The sequence below is a fragment of the Anguilla anguilla genome, chromosome 5 (genome assembly GCF_013347855.1).
Source record: "Anguilla anguilla isolate fAngAng1 chromosome 5, fAngAng1.pri, whole genome shotgun sequence".
Taxonomy (NCBI): domain Eukaryota; kingdom Metazoa; phylum Chordata; class Actinopteri; order Anguilliformes; family Anguillidae; genus Anguilla; species Anguilla anguilla.
Window position 1 is genome coordinate 31,261,256 of NC_049205.1, and position 25,786 is coordinate 31,287,041.

The 25,786-nt window shown below is 38.7% G+C and overlaps 1 protein-coding gene across 3 annotated transcripts in view; it reads left to right on the top strand.

Moving 5' to 3' along the window:
* The first annotated feature begins 1,682 nt into the window (after positions 1-1,682).
* The window catches only part of kcna4 (potassium voltage-gated channel, shaker-related subfamily, member 4), a 64,133-nt gene continuing 40,029 nt past the window's right edge, over positions 1,683-25,786 (top strand). For 2 of the 3 annotated variants that reach the window (XM_035417870.1, XM_035417872.1), the window contains exons 1-2: positions 1,683-2,359; positions 2,671-6,890. In XM_035417870.1, coding sequence (XP_035273761.1) covers positions 3,391-5,421 — 2,031 coding nt within the window. In that variant the 5' untranslated portion in view covers positions 1,683-2,359; positions 2,671-3,390 and the 3' untranslated portion in view covers positions 5,422-6,890. Of the gene's footprint in view, positions 2,360-2,670; positions 6,891-20,471; positions 20,897-25,786 lie in introns of those variants that run through there. The other variant, XM_035417871.1, reaches the window with a different exon arrangement.

Here is a 25,786-nt window from a genome sequence, read left to right on the forward strand (position 1 = left end):
AGTGTCCTAACATTTCTTGATCAAGTGAGCCAATATTGTGTGGCAGGTACACTTAATTTTCAAAAGTATGTGGACACCTGAACATCACACCAATATGTACTTCTTGAACATCTCATTCCAAAACCATGGGCATTGGTATGGAGGTGGACTCCCCTTTGTTACTGTAACAGCCTCCACTCTTCTGGGAAGGCTTTCCACTAAATTTTGAAACATAGCTGCAGAGATTCGCTTCCATCCAGACACAAGAGTATTAATGAGGTTGGGTGCTGATGTTGGGAGTAAGGCCTGGCTCACAGTCAGCATTCCAATTCATCCTAAGGGTGTTTGATGGGGTAGAGGTCAGGGCTCTGTGCAGACCGGGCAAGTTGTTCCCCAACAAACTCAGCAAACCATTTCTTTATGGACCTTGCTTTGTGCTGCTTGAGGGCGTTGTCATGCTGGAACAGGAAAGGGCTTTCCCCAAACTGTTGCCACAAATTTGGAAGCGCACAGAATGTCTAGAATGGCATTGTATGCTGTAGCATTAAGATTTCCCTTCACTGGATCTATGGGGCCTAGTCCAAACCATGAAAAACAGCCCTAGACCATTATTCCTCCTCCACTAAATTTTACAGTACACACTATTCGGGCCAGTACAGTTGACACTATGCATTCTGCCAAACCCAGATTCGTCCATGAGACTGCCAGATAGTGAAGCGTAATTCATCACTCCAGATAATGGGTTTCCCCTGCTCCACAGTCCAATGATGGTGTGCTTTACGCCACTCCAGCCGAACCTTGCCATTGCTATGGTGATCTAAGGCTTGTGTAGCTGCTTGTGCATGGAAACCCATTTTATGAAGGTCTTTCCGAACAGTTCTTGTGCTGACGTTGTTTCCCGAGGTAGGTTGGAACTCTGCACAGTGAGTGCTGAAATCGAGGACAAATGATTTTTATGTGCTACACGCTTCAGCACTCGGTGGTCCCGTTCTGTGAGATTGTGTGGCCTACTGCTTTATGGCTGAGCTGTTGTTGCTCCTATATGTTTCCACTTCACAATAACAGCACCTACAGTTTACTGGGGCAGCTCTAGCAGGGCTTAAATCTGACGAACTGACTTGTTGGAAGGCTGCCACCTTATGACAGTGCCACGTTGAAAGTCACTGAGATCTTCAGTATGCCCCATTCAAGCCAATGTTTGTCAATGCAGATTACATGGCTGCATACTTGATTTTATGCACCTGTTAGCAATGAGTGCGACTGAAATAGCTGAAACCACTAAGTAGAAGGGGTGTCCATATGCTTGGAAGTGTAGTGTTTCATCTTTGGTATGAGACATTAGACCAGAGTCATCATGCATCTTATCCATTAAAATCCTAATACCTAGGGAAGATCAGGTACATATGCTTATTGGAAGAGCATCCCATAGGCTGGGTGTGGCAAACCTAAGTCACAGTAACAGTGATTTATTCATTATGTATACCATCCAAATATACCACCCATACAGTTAAATTTGTAAAATAAGATACTTATATTCAAAACAAAATCAAAGATCACTGTCCATAATGCCATATCATAACGAGACGAATGCATTCAATGGATCAATGGCAACAGTTGTATTGGATATAAAAGTTTGACTGCAGTATGACTCTAGGTGATGTAGTGTCAAAGTCTAACCACTGGGCGCTGATCTAAGTCTAGAAAGCGTTGCAGAACATGCGAAACGCAACGGCGCTGTCTTTCAATAACACATGCACAATGGGGAATAGCGAAGGCAGAACGGCGGACAGATGCGTGTCACTCTGACTCTTATTCCAGTTGACAATATAAAACTTTTATCATGATAAAGGCAACACTCGTTTTATCGAAGCATTGTAATTGTATGAATTTGGGATACCTGTTTTTCTCCAGAAGGGATGCAGCGGTACATTTTGTTGTTTTTGCAAGGTGAGGCGCAGGTGATGATTGATGCTACAGAATTACGTTGCAAACAGCTGCATCAACGATAATTTAAGCAGTTCGTTTTAACAGCATAGCGTTTGCGGATTGCGGACATATGTATATCTGCATGTTTATATTTTGTGGCATTTTTCGCGTTTGCAAACCGAGATGAGAAGGGGACTTAAATCGGTGTTTTCGTTTTAGCCTCTCACTTTGGCATCAATTACCATAGACTACGCGTCAAAAAGTGAAATCCCTCGAATGCGATAGCCACATATGTAAAGGCTTTAAAAAATGTATGGTTTATGACATCGCAGGATTTTACTCTCCCAAATCGAAATGGAAATTGCACAAAATCGAAAACTGCAGCCTCGCCTATCTACAATATGCTAATTCGATGAATGGAGAAAAGAAGATATTCTGTTTGGCCTTTTCAGATGTAAGTATTATGTCTGGGTATCAAACTGTAGAGTAATAGGGAACAGGATGAATTATCATGCATGGCCGGAGGAGTGTCTGTATTTATGAAGGACTTCACAGAGGTTGTGTTGGTAAATGTAATCACGCACTACCTCCTGTTGCCTGGGCTGGCCTTCAGTATCTTATTTTTATTTCGATATTTTGTGTGGGAGTAGGCTAATTATTACCAGCATCAGTGTTAATTAAATATATATTATTACATTTTTATTTTGTATGCATGCTGTAGATTTTGGATCGATTTCTAACACTTTCTTCCATCCGTTTCTACAGGCGTCAAAGGAAAATATAGTCAAAAGAACATCTGACGACAGTGCGGTCTACCACCACCCATTTCGGAGGGCAATAAGAGACCAAAATAAGCATCTTTTTCTTTATATCTGCGCACTTATATAGCAAACAAGTTACTGGAACCTGAAAGAATGTGAGACATTCATTTTTGGGAGCGGGTGTTCTAGCTCGCCATTAATTAATATTTTATATCAAACGAAAAGAGCTGGTGTTCACGGATTAAACGAAATTATTTAGTGACCGAATAAAAGTTACCAACTGGAAACATCTCTTGTTAGCCAGCAGTGTGCGTGTTTATAAAATGTTGGCCAAAACGGAATTATGAAGCTTTTCTTTCGTATATGTCTTGGGGAAGACTTGGGTTGAACTAAAGACTAACTGGGAGTAACACAAACTTCACCTGTTAGCTTCAGTATGTAACTAACTACTGAGAATTGACGCAAGAATGGCATTATACATGGACGGAAAATACTCGAATGTATATATTCAAGACAACCTACAATTGCAGCTGCGGGCAGAGACTAGGAGAAACAGGTGCATAGTTCTGACAATGTATTGCTGTAACCAGCTGTTCACCATTTGCTCCCGCCCTAAAGCACTACTATAATTCGTCTACCAGTGTATATTATTTGGGAAATCAAAATATTATTCACAACCCGAATACAAAAAAAACAAAAAAACAAACAAAAACAAAAAAACAAAATGGAGTTTGCCATGGTAGGCGCAGAAAGTGGTGGGTGCAACAGCCACCTGCCTTATGGATACGCCCAGGCGCGCGCAAGGGAGCGAGAGCGCGAGAGGGAGAGACAGGCGCATTCAAGAGCGGCAGCAGCGGCGGCAGCTGTTGAAGCGGGATCGGTTGGAGAGGGAGGGGTGTCCTCCGGCCATCACCACAACAACCACAACCACCAACAGCATCAGTCTCGCGCCGCCTCCTCATCCCATGCCAGCAACAGTAGCAGTGGAACCGCCTCGCGCCCCTCCTCCTCGCAACAGCCGCCGCAGCACCACCAGGAACCACAACAGCACACTCTTAAGGAAAGGAAAAAGCAACGGGGTGCAGACCACTGGAGAAGGAACCGTTCGATTCTCGGCGGAGACTTGCGCCACTCGGAGTTGGCGCTACTCGGATCCGAGGAGGAAATTATGATAGAGGAGGAGGAGGAGGAGGCGGAAGGCGAAGAAGAAGAGGACGAGGAGGGGGGAGGAGGGGGTGGCGAAGAGACCAGAGAAAAGAGGAAAAGTTTTCTGTTTAACATGGATGATGAAGAGGAGACAGTCTCGCTTACCGACAGACGTCCCCAACCAGGCTACGAAAATGTTTACAGTGAGTACGGGTGCTGCGAGAGAGTTGTGATAAACGTATCTGGTCTGAAGTTTGAGACACAATTAAAGACGCTCACTCAGTTCCCCGATACTCTCTTGGGTGATCCTGAAAAACGAATCAGGTACTTTGATCCTCTGAGGAACGAGTACTTTTTTGACAGAAATCGACCCAGCTTCGACGCTATTCTTTATTATTACCAATCGGGTGGAAGGTTAAAGAGGCCTGTCAACGTACCATTTGACATTTTTTCAGAGGAGGTTAAGTTTTATGAACTTGGAGAAGATGCAATGCTCAAGTTTCGGGAAGACGAAGGCTTCGTAAAGGAGGAAGAAAAACCCTTACCAGAAGATGAGTTTAAACGTCAGATTTGGCTTCTGTTTGAATATCCCGAAAGTTCAAGCCCTGCCAGAGGAATTGCTGTCGTGTCTGTTTTGGTCATTGTTATATCCATAGTCATTTTCTGTTTAGAAACTTTGCCGGAGTTCAGGGACGACAAAGATTTCCTCGGCGCAGGTAACAATTCTGCATACTCAGACAATGGATTTACACCTTTCAACGACCCGTTTTTCATTGTTGAGACTGTGTGCATTATTTGGTTCTCTTTTGAAATAATTGTCCGCTTCTTTGCAAGCCCTAGCAAAGCTGCTTTCTTTAAAAATATTATGAATTCTATAGACATTGTATCCATCTTGCCTTATTTCATTACTCTTGGCACAGATCTTGCCCAACAGCAAGGCAACGGGCAGCAAGCAATGACCTTTGCTATTCTCAGAATAATTCGTCTTGTCAGAGTCTTTCGCATCTTCAAGCTCTCCAGGCACTCGAAGGGTTTGCAAATCCTAGGACATACTCTGAGGGCCAGTATGCGGGAACTGGCACTGCTGATTTTCTTCCTTGTCATTGGCGTTATTTTGTTCTCCAGTGCTGTGTATTTTGCTGAAGCAGATGAGCCGTTGTCTCAGTTCACGAGCATCCCTGACGCTTTCTGGTGGGCAGTCGTTACCATGACCACAGTCGGATACGGGGACATGAAACCAATCACTGTTGGTGGTAAAATAGTGGGTTCACTGTGTGCCATAGCCGGTGTGCTGACCATTGCTCTACCAGTCCCGGTCATTGTGTCCAACTTCAACTATTTTTATCACAGAGAGACCGACAATGAAGACCAAACACCTATCGTGCAGAACACACCTCCCTGCCCCTACTTTCCCACAAACTTCCTTAAGAAATTTAGGGGCTCCCCATCGGCTTCCTCGATAGGGGACAAAGCTGAGTACATGGAAATGGAAGAAGGAGTGACCGAGTCCCTGTGCGGAGTGGAAAAGCAAAGCCCGAGCAAAGGAAACGGTACAGAAATAGTTAGAAAAAATAGCTCCAATCCCAAATCGCTTCAAACAGACGTGTGAAAACAAACAAAAACAAAATAAAACCAAAACACGTATCTTTGTTTGTAGTTAGCCATATGTTATCAACTAAGGTCTAGCTAGCTTGTACACGACTCGACGGAAAAATTCTGAGATGTTGCTTAATACAGTCGGAAACATGCATGATAGCCTATTCTTAACACCCGCCTGGTGGTTTTAACATATCACCGTCGACCTTCAACATGTAACGTTACAGCTATCCATATCGACCAGGAGAAATGCACCTTTTATTTGATTTGGTCTTCGCAGAGGGATTAAATTAAATTAAAATAAACACGGCGGACATTAAGAGCTTTACCATATATTCAAATGAGGATATTTGCGTGCGTTTAAAACAGGATATAACGAGCAGAAGTTATTATTTTAAGAAATGACAGATATGACAGATTGCAAAGGCACTTTAAACGTTTCTGTACGTCACTTTAAAATATGAAGGGAGGGAGGAAAGAAATCTCATCGTTTTGCTGTTATGCAATAAAGTAACACTTTTGCACTACTGTACAATGTCCGTTGATTAATTATTCTGAGTCACTCTGAAAAGGCCCTACTCTGCATTTTGTGGTAAGCTAACATACACGTCTTACGAAAGACATAACGTACTGTATATTTAATTTTTACGATATGTTGATTATACAAGCTAACCCTAAACTCCTCAGTAAAATAGGTTTTGCGATAGGGTCATAATAAATCACTCTAAAAATGTGAAAGTGTCGAAGGTCGTATTTGTTTTTAAGTAGCCTACGCGACTAATCCCACTTTAACAGCATCGCAGTTGTCCAGGAGAACACCTTGAGCCGGAAAAAGATGACAAAAAATTAAGGACCGACATTAGTTTTGACAAATAACAAGTGCACACTTTGAATCAAATTTACATAACCGTTAACGAGCCATAGTGCATAAGTTGAATAAAAATGAACGCCCTATAAGTCTTTTAAAGAAAGGTTTCTAGCGCATATAAATTTAGTGACAGTTTTTAACTCGCTTCATTTCGCATATTTGTAGGCCTATGAATCGTCTCCTAAATGCAAGACAATTTTGAGTTTGTGTTTTAAAGGCCGACCGATGCACACACATTTTTTTTTATTTTAGTGTAGTCTACGTGTAGCTTCCCTTAAGCGATACACTATAAATTCTTAACTTGGCAGGCGATAGAGTGTGGAGCTCTTTTTTCAACCCTTCATCTTATATACAACCAGAGGAAGATCAGTATCTAATGGCTGTTACGGCCAAGTGCTTTGCCCTTTAAATAGCCTATCACAAGAGAATGACTATAGATCCCTTTACGTGAAAACGGACAGAATTCCGAAGAAAGTTTACTGAAACCTTGAAAATATGGACTTCTTATTTTTCTTTTGGTCAATGGACCTCCAAAAACAACACCATCGATGAAAGAACTTTTGGTCTTCCTGGAGAACATGCACAATGCCTGAACTGAGGGGTTGTGCACAAAGGTATGTATCTTTTCATTATAATTGTTTACATATTTTAGCATATTTTATCCATAATGCAGGCAATATTGATGTTAAACAGATTCTTGCTGGATATTGAATAGGTATCATGACATGTTCAATTATGGGGGATTACAGGATACTTTCAGCGGTTTAAATCCAACATAATAGTGTCCTTTTTGCCTGAAGTGTAATTTTAAAGCTGGGTGGCATGGTGTCAGTTTAATCTAGGTACACAAATTGTACCTAGATCTAGGTACAGAAATTATTCCTCTGTTTCTTGTTTCTTTTTGCTCAGAAAAAAATTAACCTGTTTTGCGCATGCATATGTGCTTGTGTGTGAATTCAGGAGAAGTCTCCTTTCAGAAGCTTTGGTCATCATAAATGCTTATTTTTTCATTAACCACTCTATCTAAACATAGCCAAACTAATTAACACCAAATAAGGCAGCAAAATAATTTGATTCTAGATAATAAGGAATCCGCATTTATTAAGTGTAGTAGTGTTAATTCGAATGTGTTTAATGTGAGCGTATGTAATTTAAAAAAATCCACACTGTAAATGAAGACTATTGCAGTTTTGAGCACTCTTCATTTTCAAAGCATTGACAACTGTTTGACTTGCATAGCAACCTGATGATGCTGCTGCTGCTTGTCTCACTTCTGGTAAATAGTGGATTGAATAATTTCCCTGACTGTCAAGATACAGTGAATGCTCTCATTTTAATAATGGGAATGTGTATCACTTGAGTGTGCTTATGGCATGAATTGAAAAACAGTGACAAGATACAAGATGATGGATTCATGGATATTAGAAGCCATTTCAGTTTTTTAGATAATTATTTTTTTTGCGGAGTGCTTATTTTGTCAGTGCATATACTAGCCAAACAGATGTTTTATGAGTTAAGCAGTGTTCCGATATACTCTGTCAGAAATAATTTAAGGTAAAACATTTTACTGCGTGAGTATCATAATCATTGTGAACAGTAATTGTCATCAATTAATAAAACATTGTTAATGTGGGGTTGGTGGTATAGGCCTTAAATGCCCAATAATGTCTTTTGCAATGCCCATTCTGTTCTATACTGATTCAAGACATCTTATCCAAATCCTGTCTGTGGGGTGATAGCTGAATTTTGAATGACCACATGCTCACAATCTGTTGGTTACATCATAATTGTTCTCTCCTGATCACAAGTTGATGTACTTGTGCCTGTTTGACACAAAATAATATTTGGGGCAAAGACATGTTTTTTCTTGATTTGGCTCCATAGTCAACAATTTTAGATTTGCAATCAAAACAATGCACATGTGGTTAAAGTGAATATTCTCAGCTTTTATTAAGGGTAGTTTAATACATTTTGGTTTGACCATGTGGGAATAACAGCATTTTTTATACATAGCCTCCCATTTCAGGGCATCATAATGTTTGAGACAAATGGCTTCACATGGGTGTCTGATTTGTCGGGTGTTACAGTAGGTGCTTCTTTTGTGGAAATTTAAGAGAGCTTTCAGCCTTGATTCTAGGCTTTTGATTGCCTTTGGAGTCAGTTATTGGTGTTTGTCAGCATAAGGACCAGAGTTGTGCCAATAAGTCATGGAAGTCATTATGAGGCTGAAAATATGACAAAAAGAATCACAGACATAGGCCAAACTTTAGGCTTACCAAAATCAACCGTTTGGAACGTCATTAAGAAGAGAGCACTGGTGAGCTCAGTAATCGCAAAGAGTGTCGTAGACTAAGGAAGAACTCTTCAGTTTATGGCAAAATAATTATCAAGGAAAAAGTGTTGACATTTCACAAAGCTAATCCATTTTCTTTTTTAAATATATACACAGTGCAGTTTAAATATTTGGACAGTGACACAATGTTTGTTGTTTTGGCTCTGTACTCTAACGCATTGCATTTGAAATGTCAGCTTTAATTTGATCTTATTTATATCCTTATCCAGTGATCCATATAGGATCCATATACTGCCTTTTTTATACATAGTCCCCCATTTTAGGGAACCAAAAGTATTTGGCCAAACTTATAATCTTGTTGTCATATTTAGTACTTGGTTGCAAATCCTTTGCATTTAATGACTACAAACGTCTGCAACCCACAAACATCAGTAGATGCTGGATTTCTTCCCTGGTGATGCTCTGCCACGCCTGTACTCCAGCCATCTTCAGTTCCTGTTTGTTTTGGGTTTTTTTGCTATTTGTCTTGTCTTAAGCAAGTGAAACACATGTTCAATTGGATTCAGGTCAGGTGGTTGACTCGGGCAGTCAAGAATATTCCACTTACTGGCCCTGAAATCTTCCTTAGTTGCTTTAGCAGCGTGTTTGCGGTCATTGTCTGCCTGAATGGTGAAGTGCTGTACAATGAGTTTTGAGACATTTGATCTTAGCATATAAGATGGTTCTGTCCACTTCAGAATTCATCCTGCTGCTGCCATCAGTGGTTACATCTTCAGTAAAGAAAAATGAGACAGTTCCAGTGGCAGCCATGCATCCCCAAGCCATAACACATGTTTTACATATGAGGGGGGGGCTTTTGATCATGAGCAGTTCTTTCTCTGCACTTTTCTTTCTTGCAGTGAACCCTCTGAGATTATGCTAGTGTAGTTATTTTCTACAAATGTATGCCTACATTTCGGAGAGTGTTCTTGATCTGTTCGACAGTTCAGAAGGAGTTTTTATTCAAAATTGAAAATATTTCTTGGTCATCCACTGCAGTGGTCTTCTGTAGTCTACCATGTTATTTGGTATCGCTGTGCTCACCAGTGCATTCTTGCTTATTATCAATATGTCAAACAGTTGATTTAGGCACACTCAGTGTTTTGGCTATGCCTCTGATTGATTTATTCTGGTTTCTCAGCATCATGATGGCCTGCTTTACTGGTATTGACACTCATTTGGTCCTTATGTTGAGAGACAACAGCAACAGATTCCAAATGCAGATTCCACATCTTTTGTTTGTTTTCTTGAGCATGAACTAACGTTGCAACAACACAATTGTCCAATTACTTTTGGTCCTCCAAAACAGGGAGACTGCATTAAAGAGCCACAATTCCTACATGGTTCATCTAATATGGTTGTCAATACCTGTAAATTAAAGCTAACAGTAACACTTTAACCTCATATTCATTGTTTCACTTCAGATCCATTGGGCTGGATTAAAAGGCCAAAACAACAAAACTGTCCAAATGCTTATGGACTGCATTGTATATATCAAAATACTTGTTTGGGAGTTGTAATGTGAAGTCTGCCTTTATTTTTGAAGCATTGGCAGGCCAATTAGTTGGATGTGAAAAATAACTATTTAGCACAATGCCTGCTGTTGAACTTTACAAATGTTATTCAGAATGGCCAAAACAGAACATTCACACCAGAAGACTCGTACTGCCATGCAAAATAAACCAAAATGATGAAGCAAGTCATTATTATGTGGAAGGTTTATTTTTCTCCCCTTAATAGTTGTTTTGGCAGACTAGGCTGTAACTCAGTAGTGATGCATTTTTTCTTTAAGATGTCAGATCAGTAAGTTCCTTCTGTGTTATAAAATGTGCATCTGTGCAATCCATCACTGACTGAATGTTCTGTGCATTTCTGATGAACACAATCCCATCATCCCAGCTAATAAGTGAGCTGACATTGGCCTTGATGTAGGCATATTTCAGATAACTGAGTAATCAGCATTGACTGCAGCTGGGTACTTATATTTCAGAGCGTTAGCCTATATGTTGAAGCAATATGGCATACAAGGCTGTGGTATATTAGGAATATTGGCACAGCTTTTAGTACATGTTTGATATCACGTGTAGCCAAATACCAGGATGTAATTCATTAAGTTATCTTATCTTTGCGTGCATTATACTGTAAGGGTGAAATGCAAATGTGGAGGGGAGGAAAATGCCCCATTTGTCTACATTTGATGTCTATATGTTCGGCTAGAATTATAATATTTTTAAATGCAGCTATGTTGTACAGTGGCAAGTCTCTAGATGGCAATGTATTTGGCACGGTATGGTCATATTCACAGATAGTCGTGAGCTGAATCCTTCTGCTGTACCAGTCCATAATCATACCTCAATGTATATGAAATAACCGTGCTTACTTGTACATTACACATTGTGAACCTTTTATATTACAATTTAATGTCTGTCAGCAAATTATGTGTTTGATAAAGTGAATTGGCTAATGACATTTTGGCGACGTGTGGTGAATAGATTCTGCCAAAAAATTTAGGAATGGAGTCAGAAAAGGCCATCAACAGTTTTTGACATGTTACTATTTAAATGTTGCTTGTTATCTTTGTGGCATTTTGTATTTGTGTTTTTTTATATAGGTTTAGTAAAATATTTTCTTTTTTGTAAAAAAAAAGGTTTTAACACATAATGCTAAAACAAAGAAATTGAAAAAGCCAACAGTGATGCTTTCCTTTTTTCTGTTAGGTTCCCCGGTCTTTTGCATTTACTGTTAAAAAGTCAACTCAATAAAAAGAACACACGTTGTATAATATCATTATTAAGGCTGGATGTTTGTCATGGAAGTCATGGAAGTTTTCTGTGATTTTTGCAATTTTTTCTTCCCCCATTTTTTCCCATTTCCTACGTTTTTAATGCTTTCCCTGATTTATTTGGCAGTTCTGAATGGTGACTGTCAACCTTAACAGTGTTATTTGTATAGGTCTATGCATTTTAACAATATTGCCAAATGCTGGGAAAACAAAGTGGGACAATATATACAGATTCTGAAATGCGCTGCGCTTGTCATTTGTTGCAATCAGATGTTTGATGGCCCCAGTCAAAACTGTTGATGCTCAGCGCTCCTTCACTTTTTACTGTAACACTGTCAGTGACACAAGGCAATCCATCAAAGACTCAAATATCACAATGTACAACATATTGTACCAAAACAAACTTTAAAGAAATAAAAAGGGACACACATTAACCATGTTTTCCTTATTTTAGCAATGCAATTTGAGCATTTTCTGTTTCTAATAATGTTATGTTGAATTAAGGGCAAAAAGCATGCTCTTTCTTTCCATGATGAACTGAATTAAGTGAGTAAATGCACAAGCCTGTCAAAGTATTTTACTCGTAGGATATTTGTTCCTATCAACCAGCAGTTAACTGCTTTTTTTCATTTTTGAAATGTCAAGCATATGTTACTGTCGCTACCATTCATGTTATTTCACTAGTTTCCCACAGCTGTGCATGATATCCATTAATTAATTTAATAAATTAAGGTATAAAAAAAAAACAGATTTCTTCAGTTTTTTTGTGATTTTCAACAACTTTGCCATGACTGCTCCTAACACCCAGACAAAAACCCAGCCATAATCATTATCACTCAAAAATCAGGTATATGTTGTCACATCATTTTAGGCCATATTGATTTGTCATGCAGAAAAATAATGATAGTTATCTAATAGCTAACTTGGTAAAGGTTATTAAAAAAATATACAAGCAGAGTATATGGAATTAACAACTCATTAATAATATCTATTGTTAGCTTTACCCTTGGACTAATCCTAAATACTTTTACTTAAATCTCTGCCTTTAGCATTATCGAGAGTAGTGCTTTATACACCTTTACCCGATTCCTTCTCCTTCACATTATTATTGTCATGCGACATCCTGCATATGATAGAAAAAGGCTAGATTATGTGCTTGACTTTTGCAACAGAAGTATTTGATACATTTGGACACAAGCAGACAGACCCCAGAGTGCCAGCAGGAATAAACTGATAGTACAGAGTACAGAGTTCAAGCAGAAAGAGTGCACATTGCACAGACAAGTGTTTTGATCATGAAAAGAAAGAAATCTTTTTAAGCAGAGGAAATCAAAAAGAATCAAGACAGATTTGATCATTTACGACTGGATTATGTACCTTCAAATATTCTTTGTGCCTATGTCACTTTAAACACTGGAGTAGTGCCGTAGGTGATGACCAAGCTGAAACATCTACTTAGATGCAATACTTCCTAACAGAGGCAGAACTGCATCTGTTAGGAAGTATTGCATCTAAGTAGATGTAGATGGTGTATCATTTAGGACTTCAACTATTTTTTTATTGTTTAAAAAAATACATTTTTCTTTTTCTTTATTCCACTATTCCTAGTGCCTAATACCAGCTATTAGCCCATTCTATCTTTGCTCTATCAATTTGGGTGGGTGCTGTCAAGCATGAGTCCCAGGAGACTTGCAACCAGCCACCACTATTTTCATACTGATACCCACCACCTGATCTGTGGTGCAGGCAGATTATGTCTCTTTTGCTGCTGGTTAGCCTTTCCAAGACAGCCAGCATTAAATAATTTCATGTACATTTCTTGCCAGAATTTATTTCTACCCCTCTATTAGTAGCCAACAGCCCATGTAACAGTAGATTTTGTATCAAATTGTCCAGCTTTCTTACAAGTGGACAGACAAGAAAATGTAAGCAATACAAATTCTAGTGAGTACAGGAATGATCAATATGACCTCACGTACATCAAATGAGCAAAAGAAAAAAAAAAGTAATAGACAAGAAACATCAATACCTTTCAGCAATCAGCTGTCCCAATACATGATGTTTTACAGACAGTGGTGTTATAGTTCATAGAGCTTCTACTCCAAAATGCAACATTTATTATGTGGCTGACAACTTAATTTTTTCCATTCAGAAGATGTTTCACACTCTTGTCACTCAATCTGTCATCAGAGAAGGCAGGAGTGATTTACGTTTATATGCTTTCGTGATTCTCGTTGCCAGAAGCAGCATATCAGTGAGTTTCGTAGAATAATCAAACAAAGCTTGGGGTTGGGAAGTGGACTGAAACCGGGATTCGAGGAAACCTTGCGCTGATGTATATTACTGATTTCCTGTAACACCTTCACCCAAAGTGAGGAAACCTGGGGCCACTCTCAGAAAAAAGTGGCTCCTAGTGGCCCACAACACTTTGTAAACAAAGTTGACAGTTGACACAGAATAGCTAGCTAGTGATCCAATTTTTTGAATAGTGTTTGAAGATTTCTAGTAGCAGTAATGACTATAGTGATGGTGACATTCATTTTTCAACTGATGTGGAGGGTTACATGTTTGAACCTGAATGGATGAGTTGCTTATAGAGGTTGAGAGGACAAGGGCAGAAGGTGTATACACAACTTACTGAACTTGTACCAGCCGAGAGTGAGACGAGGGAAAAGGTAAACAAAAACTGGTGGTGCACCTGTCACCAGGCAACTCGAAGAAGTGGCATTGCCATGAGTTCGTTCAGCAAGAGTAGCTTAGTGTAATCTGATCCAGAGTGAGACTCAGAGACCTCTTGAAATAAAATTGGGTTTAATGAAACTATCAAACTCTCATTAGACAGGAAGACATAAACGAACATAAAATCATAATTATAAAAGGTTGTATTTCACGAGAACGAAAGGCAGGTAGTGTGTGCCCAGACAACAGATCACAACTCCCTTTTTAACTGGGTCATATCACTTAGAGGGAGGGCAGAGATGGCTCAGGGTCACAGATTACTGAGACACTTCTAACCTCTCAAACTAATCACAGGCCTACTTCAGTAAGTGTTATATATATGTGTGTGTGTGTGTGTGTGTGTGTGTGTGTAACTAAACTAAACAGTATAACATATTTCAGCTCAATCAAAGCTTAATCATTAATAAACTAACCACTTTGATTTAAGTCTAATAATTAAATCAAATGAATGGTTAACTAATCATCAATTAACATTATTTTTGATTTCTTCTGTACTTTTCAACTTTACCAAGCTACACTAAGTATCCTTTCTGTTTAAACATTTGGATAGTGGAAGATAGTGGAATTTACAGGTCTGAAATTCAGATCTCAGTCATTCTGCCAGGATTATTGCATCACTTAAGCCCAGTTTTTCCCAGTTCCTGAGCTACATCAGAGATCGCATCCAGAATGTTAATGCTATCACAAAAACAAATTATTTATTGTTATTATTATTGTTACTAAACTGTTCGTAAAATGTAGTTATTCTTTTTTGTAAAGCAAAATACAAAATGTTGTAATTACTGTTGTTTGTTCATTTAATCACATAATCTATTTTATCAAAAAATGATAATTTATTTTACAAAGCAAGCTCGTGCTCCAGGAGTACAGCAGTCTAAAATATCTAGAGAAACATCCAAAATCTCACCAAAAATGAATAAAATGCTTTTTGTCTATTATAAAGCATATAAATTTACCCTTTATGATGTTTACGATGTAACATTGATGTCAGATAAAAACAATAATGCAAAAACATTGTGACACAATGTGGTACACGTAACTGAATGTGTAATCATTACTGTAGTATGTTTTTTTGTACTCTACAGTATGTAATGTTTTCTTTTATGGGGATGGGATGACATTAAATTAATATTCATTTGTCCACCAAAACATTTTGTTGATGTTTCAGCTTCACGTCAGATCCGGTGCATGAAACATAAACATGACTAAGCTATCAACAAACGCTTATGCTACAGTGTGAAATATCCTCATTATAAAATAGCACTAACCTATTTCAAGACACTTAATTAAAAAAATAATGTATATAACAGAAATATTTTGAGCAGTAATATTTACATATTGAGGATTAAATCTTATAAAATGCTATTCCAAAAGTCAAATTAGACATGTTATACATCGTTAGAAAGCTTATACTGTTACCTACTGGATAAAATAATTGTCATTCAAGCTAGATTGTACTAAAAAAGGCAACAATACCGTAAACAACATGTGTGGTATTACGCACAGCTATATTGGAAGGTACCCAGGCATCACCAATTAGTATATATGACCACTCAGCCTTGAAAGGGAAATCGCTATGCGTAAAACCAATGGTAAGGTTGTATATTCCATATTAAGTCCCAGATATTGATAGTAGAATGACATGGTATAATTTTAGAAAATTTGTTTTGTATATCGTTATTCGGTGAACAGCATTTTCACTGCTGTATTGGAATAATTTATGGGTATTATTGGGTTTAACTTGTTGCTATCACGGAATACAAATTTTTGGTGGTTAAAGAATATTTTTATGAATGCCCAGATAGACATTATTGTCCAGTGTGTCGTGCATGGGGGGTGTAGTTGCAGATGAGACTGCAGGGAGGGGGTGCTTGGTAAATGGACGACTGGCGCGACAATAGTGGCGCTTAGAAACTCCGTCTATGGCATAGTTGTCCTGAATCGCCTACTAATAAATCTGGAGCACAGAGTTTGTTTTTTCAACTCATAGTTTGGTTGCATGAGCACTGAAAGTCTGAGTTGAACAATCTCAGGACGCGGGCATCATGGCCACTAGGGGGATTGCACTAAGGGGTTAAAAGAATAAGGCATTGCTTACCATTGTCCTAACAATAAAACTGAGTTATTTACACTTTTGACAAGTTTCCACAAGTCACATTGTAATTCAAATCCAGGTAGAAGTCGAAACAGCATCACAAATCGTGACGTCATTCCACCAACGCAAGCCACCGTAGCTCCTGACACCGGATTTCCAGGTCCTGGCACAAAAATTAATCCCACTTTTATATCAGCATTTTCCAGTCACTATTGCCACTATTGGGCAAAAACCAGCCAACCTTCCCACCATTTTTTCCTCTTCTCCTCAGCTCCACTTGGTTAATGCTTCTGCCACCGGGTTGCCAGTCTCCCTTTCTAATATACTACCCCCACTCCAGCAGCCTCCTCCAGTTAATATTGCTGGCACTAGGATGCCAGTTTCCTACTCTAATTTACTTCCCCCTTTCCAGGAGCCCCCTCCAGCTAATGTTGCTTGTACCGGGATTTCAGCTTTCTAACCTCCACCTGTTATTGCAACCAGCACTGGGATGCTGGTTTCCCTCCATAATATTCAGCAGCTCCCTTCAGTTATTGTTGCTGATGCTGGGATGGCAGCTTTCAGCCTACCCCCTGTAAACATGCAGCCTCCCCCAGTAAACATTCCAGGCACCAGGACGCCAGCATACCTCACTTCTTTCCCAGGTTCCATTCTACAGTCTCCTTTCCAAATTACACAAAACACTTCCTTTCCAGTCAGTCAACACCTCCTCAGTCAAATGCCTGCTTGGTATCATAGCCTACCACAAGGTCAAGCCTTCATTTCCCATCTGCTGTCTCTCGCTTCATCAGCCTCCTCACTCCTCAAAACGATCATCCTAGACAGGTCCAGCAAGCCGAATATTGCCTATGGCTACACTTCCTTGCCAACTGGAATGGCATCTTACTCATGACAATCATTTAACCAAACCTGACGACATCCAACTTTGCATTTACCGGTGTTGGATTTCAGTGGGGTTCTGGCAAATTCAACCCCTCTTGTGATCTAGCATTTTCTATTTGATGGTCTTTTATTATCTCAAATCAGTGCCACTTTTTCTTAAACGTAGAAAAACCACCCATCTTTTACTTCAGACGCTGTGTTATCTGTTATCTATGTCCATATGAACCTCTAGTAAACTACAAACAAATCATACAGTCACAGAGTTCTTCCTCTAATGATCCTTTATTCATAACCGAGTTCAGACCTGTTACAGCCTGGTTTTGATTTCTCTATCTTAGCCAAGTTATGTCCATAGCCGACATCTCCCCAAAATTATTGTCTGGTCACTCTTTCTGCATTGGTGCCATAACTACCGCTTCCCGTCAAAACGTCTCAGATAACATGATCAAACCAGGGGGTCGCTGGTCATCTCAAGCCTATGAATCCTACATCCGCACAGATCTACAAGATCTTTGAGTAGCGCTGTCAGCGCTCTTTCTTTAGGAAGACTTTGGGGGTTCTTTGGGGGCCTGGGAGCTACGGTGAATCCTTCGTCAACGTCATCCCCACACCACAGACTCGTTGCTCATACTACTATTTATCGCTTCTAATCATGAATACCAGCTCAATAAACATACTTACTCATTCATTTGATGGTGTGATCCTTAGCTGGTGAACTATGATATACACAAAAAATGGAATAACTCTTGTTTATTGATCACCGCTGTTAATGACACAAGCTGTTATATAAACTGGTTTTATCCGCCCAACATAAAGGCAATGACATTTCATCCCAAAAAAAAACACCCAGTTGGAATATGGTTGCTGCTGTATTCTTGCCGCAAGCATACCAAACCGTGGGCCTGCACTCCTACATCCATTTCTCCTGCTTAAAAACCATTTGCTGCTTTTATGTGGAATGACTAATACAAGTCCTGCAGCATCCTGGCTTATCCATCTTTCTGTACCACACAAAATCATACAGACGGTCAAAGTGCCCAAATGACTCAGGTCCCAGAACCCCCATCAGAGCAAGGACAAGATCTCCCACTATCCTTCAGTGAATCAGGTCTTCAAACAGTCGGTATTCAGTTACACTTGCACGTTTTTAATACATCTCTTGATAATGTATTCTTTCTTTTTGATGATTTTCATTCTTAAGAATGGATTTTTTTTCTGACAAACATGAGATAGCTCAACTGTAAATGTATTGAGCATCATCATTTTTAAAAGGCAATTTGTTTTCAATGTTGGGGGACAGAGTGCAAGTTCTTATATGTAATGAGAAAACTAAGAGGTGCATAGTCATAGCTTAGCCTGTATTTTTATTTATTTATTTATTTATTTTTAATCCAAAAATTACAATGACAATTAATTTTGTTTATTATCAGAGCGGTACCTGCGGAAGAGTCCTGATAAAACAGCGGCAGGCATTCTGTCCATTGTATAACCTAATCTGTACCTAGTTTTACTTAACAATACTATTAATTACTAAGAATCCTTATAATGTGATATTGTGAAGTAGTATACTTTTTCTGCATTTACACTACAAAAGTAAATATGAACCTACTACTACCCAGCTAACAATTTTTGGTTGTCTGAAAATGCTCAGAATGTTAGGAAATTTAGGATAAACATTTTCTGTACAGTTGCAAAATTTCCTGGATGACCCTTGAATGTCATTAGAATTGCAAATGATCTTTTATGTTGATTTTATCAGGAATTTTAAACAAATATGCCATTTCAATGCCTTCACTTCGAAATTTCTTAAAATATATTTGACATTTATCCTCCATGACGTGTATCCATCATGACCTCATGTTAACCATCTTGAGGTGTGACAGAAAGTTTGTATGGTACATACCTGGAATGTCTACTTTGATAGAACTGGTTTGAAACAAACAATATTGTTTTCAAACTGAGGAATGTTTTTGTTCTAATGTTATCTCACATACGAAGGTAAAGATAAATCATTCTGGCCTTTTTTGTGTTACTGGGAAGCTAGTTAGCTAGTAAATGCAAGTGCAATGAGTTAAATACTGGTTCACAAATAACCATCATTAAAGAGTACAGACTGCAACTTCTCAGCTACTGCCTTTTTATACACATGGCTATGCATCTGATTTCAAGCTGTCCATATGATGTTTAACCTTGGGTAGCACATATTTACTACAACCAAATTCATATGAACACAATTGGTATAAAATCTTACATTTTTGGTCTTAACTCAGTTTTCATCCAGTGTCAATTCATTTTACCCCAAACTGTGAAATAGCTGTGAACAATATGTACTTATACAGTTGATATCCACAGACTTTGTAATGCGAACAACCATAGCCAATGTTGTGGTGTTTCACATTATACAACATATGCAATTCTGGAGCCCTGGGTGGTGTGTCTGTAGATGGTGGGGAGTCCTGTAGAGATGGATTGTGCTGTGTCAGACAGTGGAATTTGTCATAATCTATAGCTGGGTAAATTAGGGTGTTATTTATTGGATGCAACATAGAAATGCTGATATCAAGGATAAAAGTCTTGATATCAAGAAGAGATTATGCAGATACCTAGAAACCACATAATTGATACTGTTAAAGTTGCAGTTTTCAGTTTTTAACACCACTGGCATAGCCACTGGGTAAATGTCTGCTGCTGCTGCTACAGTTGTTGAAGTTATCGCCATTCCTGCTGTTGATGTTAATAATCGCAGACATTTTTGCCTATTTCTGAGTAGTGCCATCCACTAAGTCATGTCAACTAGACAAAAAACTCTGATAAACATCTTCTAAACTGGGAAAACAGTGTACTACAGTGATAGGCCACATTCTCTGTCAATTATTCCTATCATTTTAAAAAACTTTTTTACTGGTGCATTTTTTTGGTAATTGGAATTTTATCGTCATTATCCATTGAAAATATATTAAAACATTATTTTATGTAATTGAGCAGATACATATTTGCAGATGATGGAAATGGATGTACAGTGGAGTACAGAACTAAAACAGTGTCACTATAAAAAACTCTTAATTTCATTCATTTCACTCTGCCCTGTGTGATCCCTGGCCCTTCTATTTGTTTATCTAGTTAATTGCTTGAAATCAAGGATAATGTCCACCTGTATTTTAAAAAGTATGCTTCCCCCCCCTTTCTCCCAAATTTGGAATGTCCAATGTCCTGCTATTGCTGCTGAAACTTCTGCTGTCGAATTGGGAGAGTGCAGATAAGCATGAGCTCTGCTATGGAGCACGTGTTGCCCTTTAACACAACAGTTTGCAAATTGGACTCACTGCCTTAAGTTGGATCAAGACACTTAATGTGCTGTTTAACAGGCAATCATGCATCCAATTGACCAGAGGGGGGCTCTGTCATCCCTGGTGACGCGGAAGCCAGATGTGCATCACCCTGCGGGACTGCCAGCCACAGTCGGCAGTGGCAAGGTCGGGATTCCATACTGGACCATGGGGCCCATCCATGTAGTAGAACAGCGCCTTAACAGGATGAGCTACCCAACAGCTCAGACAGTGGTACTTTAGTGTGTTTTTCACAAAACTATTGGGTAATATTAAAGAGTTGCTGCAGGAAGTGCTGTTGGTGGACTAGTAGGGGGCAGATTTCCCTCTGGACCAAACAGAGAATGGAGACACTATATTGCATAATATGCTGTCTTTTAAATAAAACTTAAAACTCTCTAAGCAAGATCCTGACTCACTGTGGTCATTAACGATGCCATGCCATTTTTTGCTAAGATTAGAGGATTCCCCGAAGTCTTGGCCATATTCCCAACAAAGAAATCACTCTGGCCTCTTCATTGTACCCCAGTTTTACTGTCTCAATAAATCCCTTCTGTCCACCTCAGCCAATATGTGGTGAGCATGCTGCAAAATTGTAGCCATGCATCACCTTGGTGGGGACAGCATATTGCTGGTAGTTGAGGCAAGCAACCTCCCATCACTATTAAGGACTTTTGAGATCATGAAAGGTGCTATATAAATGCAGTCCATCACCATTAGGATTCATAGTTATTTATTTGATTGTAATTTCCTCCAAGCCCATTGCTGTAAATGTGATTACGAATGTCTTATCGGAATACCACAGCTATGGGCTTGTCAGAGCAGTGTTTAATTGCATGTCTCCAAGCATATACTAATTTGAATAAATAGGCTAGAAAATAGAGCTGAATCTGTACATCAGCATTTTCCAACATTTTAGTAGGACATACTAACAAATTTACAGAATCGCATGGGGCACCACTCTCAAAAGTGAGCAAACTATATGTGAAGTGTCAACAGTAGGCCTAAATGTTCTTTTGGGGGTTTTAATTAAGCGATATGCATTTTAATTATGTGAATTATAATTCATAATTTAATTATTCTGTCATTTGCAACTTGAGTTCTGTAGTTTTCTACATTGCAAAAGCCAAGTTGTAATTGCAGCAGATGCATATCATTTGACACATGACCTGACCCTTCACCTTGATTTGCTGGCCTGTTTCCAAGATGTGAGGCATGTTTACCTTTCATCACAGCATTGCAATTGCATTGAGCTTGTCTAGTTGCAAAACTGCGAAAATATTTTGAGTTGGGTCACTTGGAGGTAAGCTATTGATCCCTTTTACTGTTAGAGCAGTTGAGTTTTGAATGCATAAAGTCAGTGGCCGTGATAATTCCTTTCTGTAATGGACTTGATCTGCATAGAAAAGGGGAGAATATGTAAGGACAGCTCCCTCCTTTTGTAATTAATGTAGTGAATATCTAAGCTGTCACTTTAAAACTCTTCTTAAGCATACCCATTTTGCTCTGAAATGGTCTTGTACTTGACAGATTTTGTGTGTGTCTCAAATACAAAAACAAGCACAGTGATCTTTTTTATACAGGTAGAAGATGAACCAATTGAAGCAAATATTTATAGAAGTCTCCTTTTCATGTGGATAGGTGCATAGTGCACAGAACAAGGAAAATATTTTTTTTTAAAGAATATGGTTGAATCTGTACTCACTGCAAAATGAATGGTGACATACCAGCATACATCCTGGTTGTTCAGAAATCCCTCACTGTATCCACATTTACTGTTGAAATGAAAAATATATGATCAATGTACATTTTACAAAGACTCATTCTATGTATACATTGCTCAAGTTTAAATCCAGTTTATTTAATCCATTCATTCATTCATTCATTCAACAGTTTGCAGTGTATCAAATTTGGCCACAAACTATTTTTGCTCTAACTAGGGGCTATAACTGTAACTGTAGCTGACCTGTGACAGCATTCTCAAAAAAGTACACTGAAAAAAACTTTTTTATCGTTCAGCTGCCTCTAATGTTGCTAACTAATCAATGGGAAGGCCATCACTTATAGAAGTTAGAAAATTATGTTCTGAGCCTATGACAAAGAGGCATGCTTATGCAAACTGTATATCCTAACAAATGCCAAATCTTTCCTGCCTTTCCAGTTGGAAAATAAGAGTTCATGAGCCTATCACAAAGAAGCATGCTCATGCAAACTGTATATCCTAACAAATGTCAAATCTTGCTTGCTTTTCCAGTAGAAAAATAAGAGTTCATAAAAGTTATCATTTTTATTTTCTCTACTTTTTTGGTATCTAAAATAAAATACAGAAAATTTAAGGTTATGCCCATTGGGAAAACTGGAAAAATTAACCCGCAGTCTTTGATCAGATCCGGACCGTGCCAGTGCCGACTGTGGCTTGTACCTCCATACGGCAATGAGCAATTGCTGATTACGTTGTCCAGGATATCGGAGGGTTCATTTGGTTAGAGTCCGTGTTTCATCTCTATATAGTAGCCCCAGCTGGTTGATCAGTCACTCATGGACTGCATGTTACAGCGCATGAAACGTCGTCCTCTGACTACTCCATGTGAAGATAGCTGAAGTCTGTTTCTGTTTTGGGTGAGAACCGAATGTCTACACACTCCCAAATCGACCGTGGGGTTTGAAATGGCACTGCTGCCATGAACGTTGCTGTGGTTGCAGATAATTCGACATTACATTTAATACATTGAAAAATGTATTAAAAACTGGCAACCACTTATTTCTTACTTTGAGAGACTACCCTCACTCTCCTCAGATTAACCACATAATGGCATGCTATATTCTAGTAAGGCACTAACTTCATTAGTGGTATGACATATATACTGCTGTATTGTATTTTGAAAAACAAACTATTGTCTTCTCTGTTTTCTACCTACGTACCAACAGTATAAAATATCAGTGTCATTTTTCATGCTGCAACTTGACCCTGGTTATCCATAATTGACCATCTTAATGAATGTACAGTATATATGTGAATCAGAAGTATCCTTTTAGGAGAGATCATTCTGACCAAAAGGACGACCACATGATCACTGTCCCCTCACTCTGCCCAGTGAAATTAGTCAAATGTATTAGGGAAGCAGAACTGTATTATTTTTTATAGTCAAGTGACAGAAAGGCTGTTCCTTTTCTGCAGTGCACAATTTTTGTTGTGTTCACACCACTATGAATTAGCATTAACAATTTTCTTAGCAATATATGCTTTTTGCACTGCAACTGATGAAATTCCTCTGTTAGATACAGTATTTATGGAAAGTGAGGGAGGAAACAGGAAACTTCTGGAAGACAATAAGATGAGCTTTGCTTCTCAAGCAACACAAAATTCGGGTGGTGTTCATTTTTTCATTTGAAAATTATCATCACTCTTGCAAACTGAAAAGTCAGTGCTGCTTATCTGAAATGTAGCTAATAATTTTGTACCAAAAACTAATTAAAATTGAACTTGAACTGAATTAGTTTAAAGGCTTGGTAACTGAGAAGTGGTAGAATCTCAATTTCCTGATTGTTAAAGAGGACAGTTCATAGTAGCTTCTTCATTAATGTTTCAGTTAATATGAAATCAATGTGGTTGTAACAACTGTTAATGGAAATGGGTTTACATTAGCTGTCAGTAGCAGCACTGAAGAACTTCCACCCCGCAAAATTAGGTAAAAAATGTACTGTATTTCTGCAACCTTCTACATGACACCTTCCTTCACATATATTTATTTCAACCAGAGTTAAGTGGAAAATCATAATTTACAGACACATTTGAGTCGGGGGCGGGCTGCTGGAAATAGGCCTTCAGACTGTAATTACGACTGATCAAGTGCACATGAAAAAATACTACTATAGAATCTTGATTATCTGGGGACTGACAGTATAAAAGTGCCTCAGATTTATTTGGTTATGTAAATATGTTCCACTGTAGCTGGCATCGACATCACAGATATTTTACTTGGTTCATTCAGTGCAGCTTGCATATTTCTTTTCTGTACTATAGATGTATATTCGTATACCCACTGGTGGAAAATGGGCTAATTTTATCTATAAATATACACATTGACGACAGAATGAGTAACACAATCTACATTTTTGTATTCGGGAAATTATCTCCTCGATTATTGTGACAGGTTATACCCCGCAAGTAAATGAATTTCATTCCAGACAAAATTATAATCACAAGTACATTTTCTGTTTGAGGAGTCTTGAATAGTGTTGGCCCTTTTCCCCAGGGAAGTTTTGATGAAGCCGATAACAAAGTCTTTTACAGTCATATGCACTGATTTAATTCAAGGTGCATTGTAAACACCCTGATGATATTTATGTGATATGCTTCAGAAGTTCCTTTTTGCCTGGCTTCCAGTATTCAAGACTGTGAGACTGAAAATTGGTATATTGCGATCTTTAGGGAATACTTTTGCCACTATGTTAACTAATTAATGAAGCAAACTGAAAAATGCAAGTGGAAATGTTTCTGAGGCACCAAATGCTTTGTTAAAATGAATTGCTTTGTTAAAAACACAGGCCCCACCTAAGATGGTATGTTGATAGCATGAGCAACTGTAGGAGGAGGACCTGCTCCTTTTTCAGAGAACCAGGTGATCTCGTCTGTCTGGATTTCACAGCAGCAGTCTGCAGTTGATACAGTCCAGTAAATAAAGTTAGGTGTTCTTGTAACACAACTGGATAAAAAACAAAGATCTCCCATTCCTGCGATGACTGCTTACTCGAAATAGTAAGGAGTAACTCTCCATCAGTTAGTTCTGATCTGGTTTTGTCTGACAAAGCACAAGGCACACACCCCACTGTGGTTGTGACTTTTAATGGCCCTTTCACCTCTTGTTTTCCAGGAGTTCTCTTGATAGAAACATAGTCCCAGAAGTAATCATGTTTAAGTTGAAGAGTGCCAGACGTCATTTTTTATCCCCAGCAGTTGAATGGCTATCTCCATGGACTGGCCACTTGTCACTTACACATATCAAACAAGAAACTTTAATCCCAAGGACAGAGCTTGGGTCATTTCCACTTTTCTTACATTTGTGATGATGGATTATCTGCAAAGCTGCGTCAAGGTCACACTAAGCTACAGATCTGAACAATGTGCAGCCAAGCCTCCCAACTGCACTGCGTCTTTCAAACGTACTCCCGAGTCTCCTGGCTGGGACAGCAATAACTGTCAAGAAGAAACCTCTGACATGAGGAATGAATTACATTAGATTCTTTTTTTTAAACTATCCTTTACCATCCTAGGAAGTGGTTGTCGGGGCTTAACAGATAGAGAATCTCACTTCATCCATAGCATTCCATTTTAAACGGTTAATTCGCTCAAC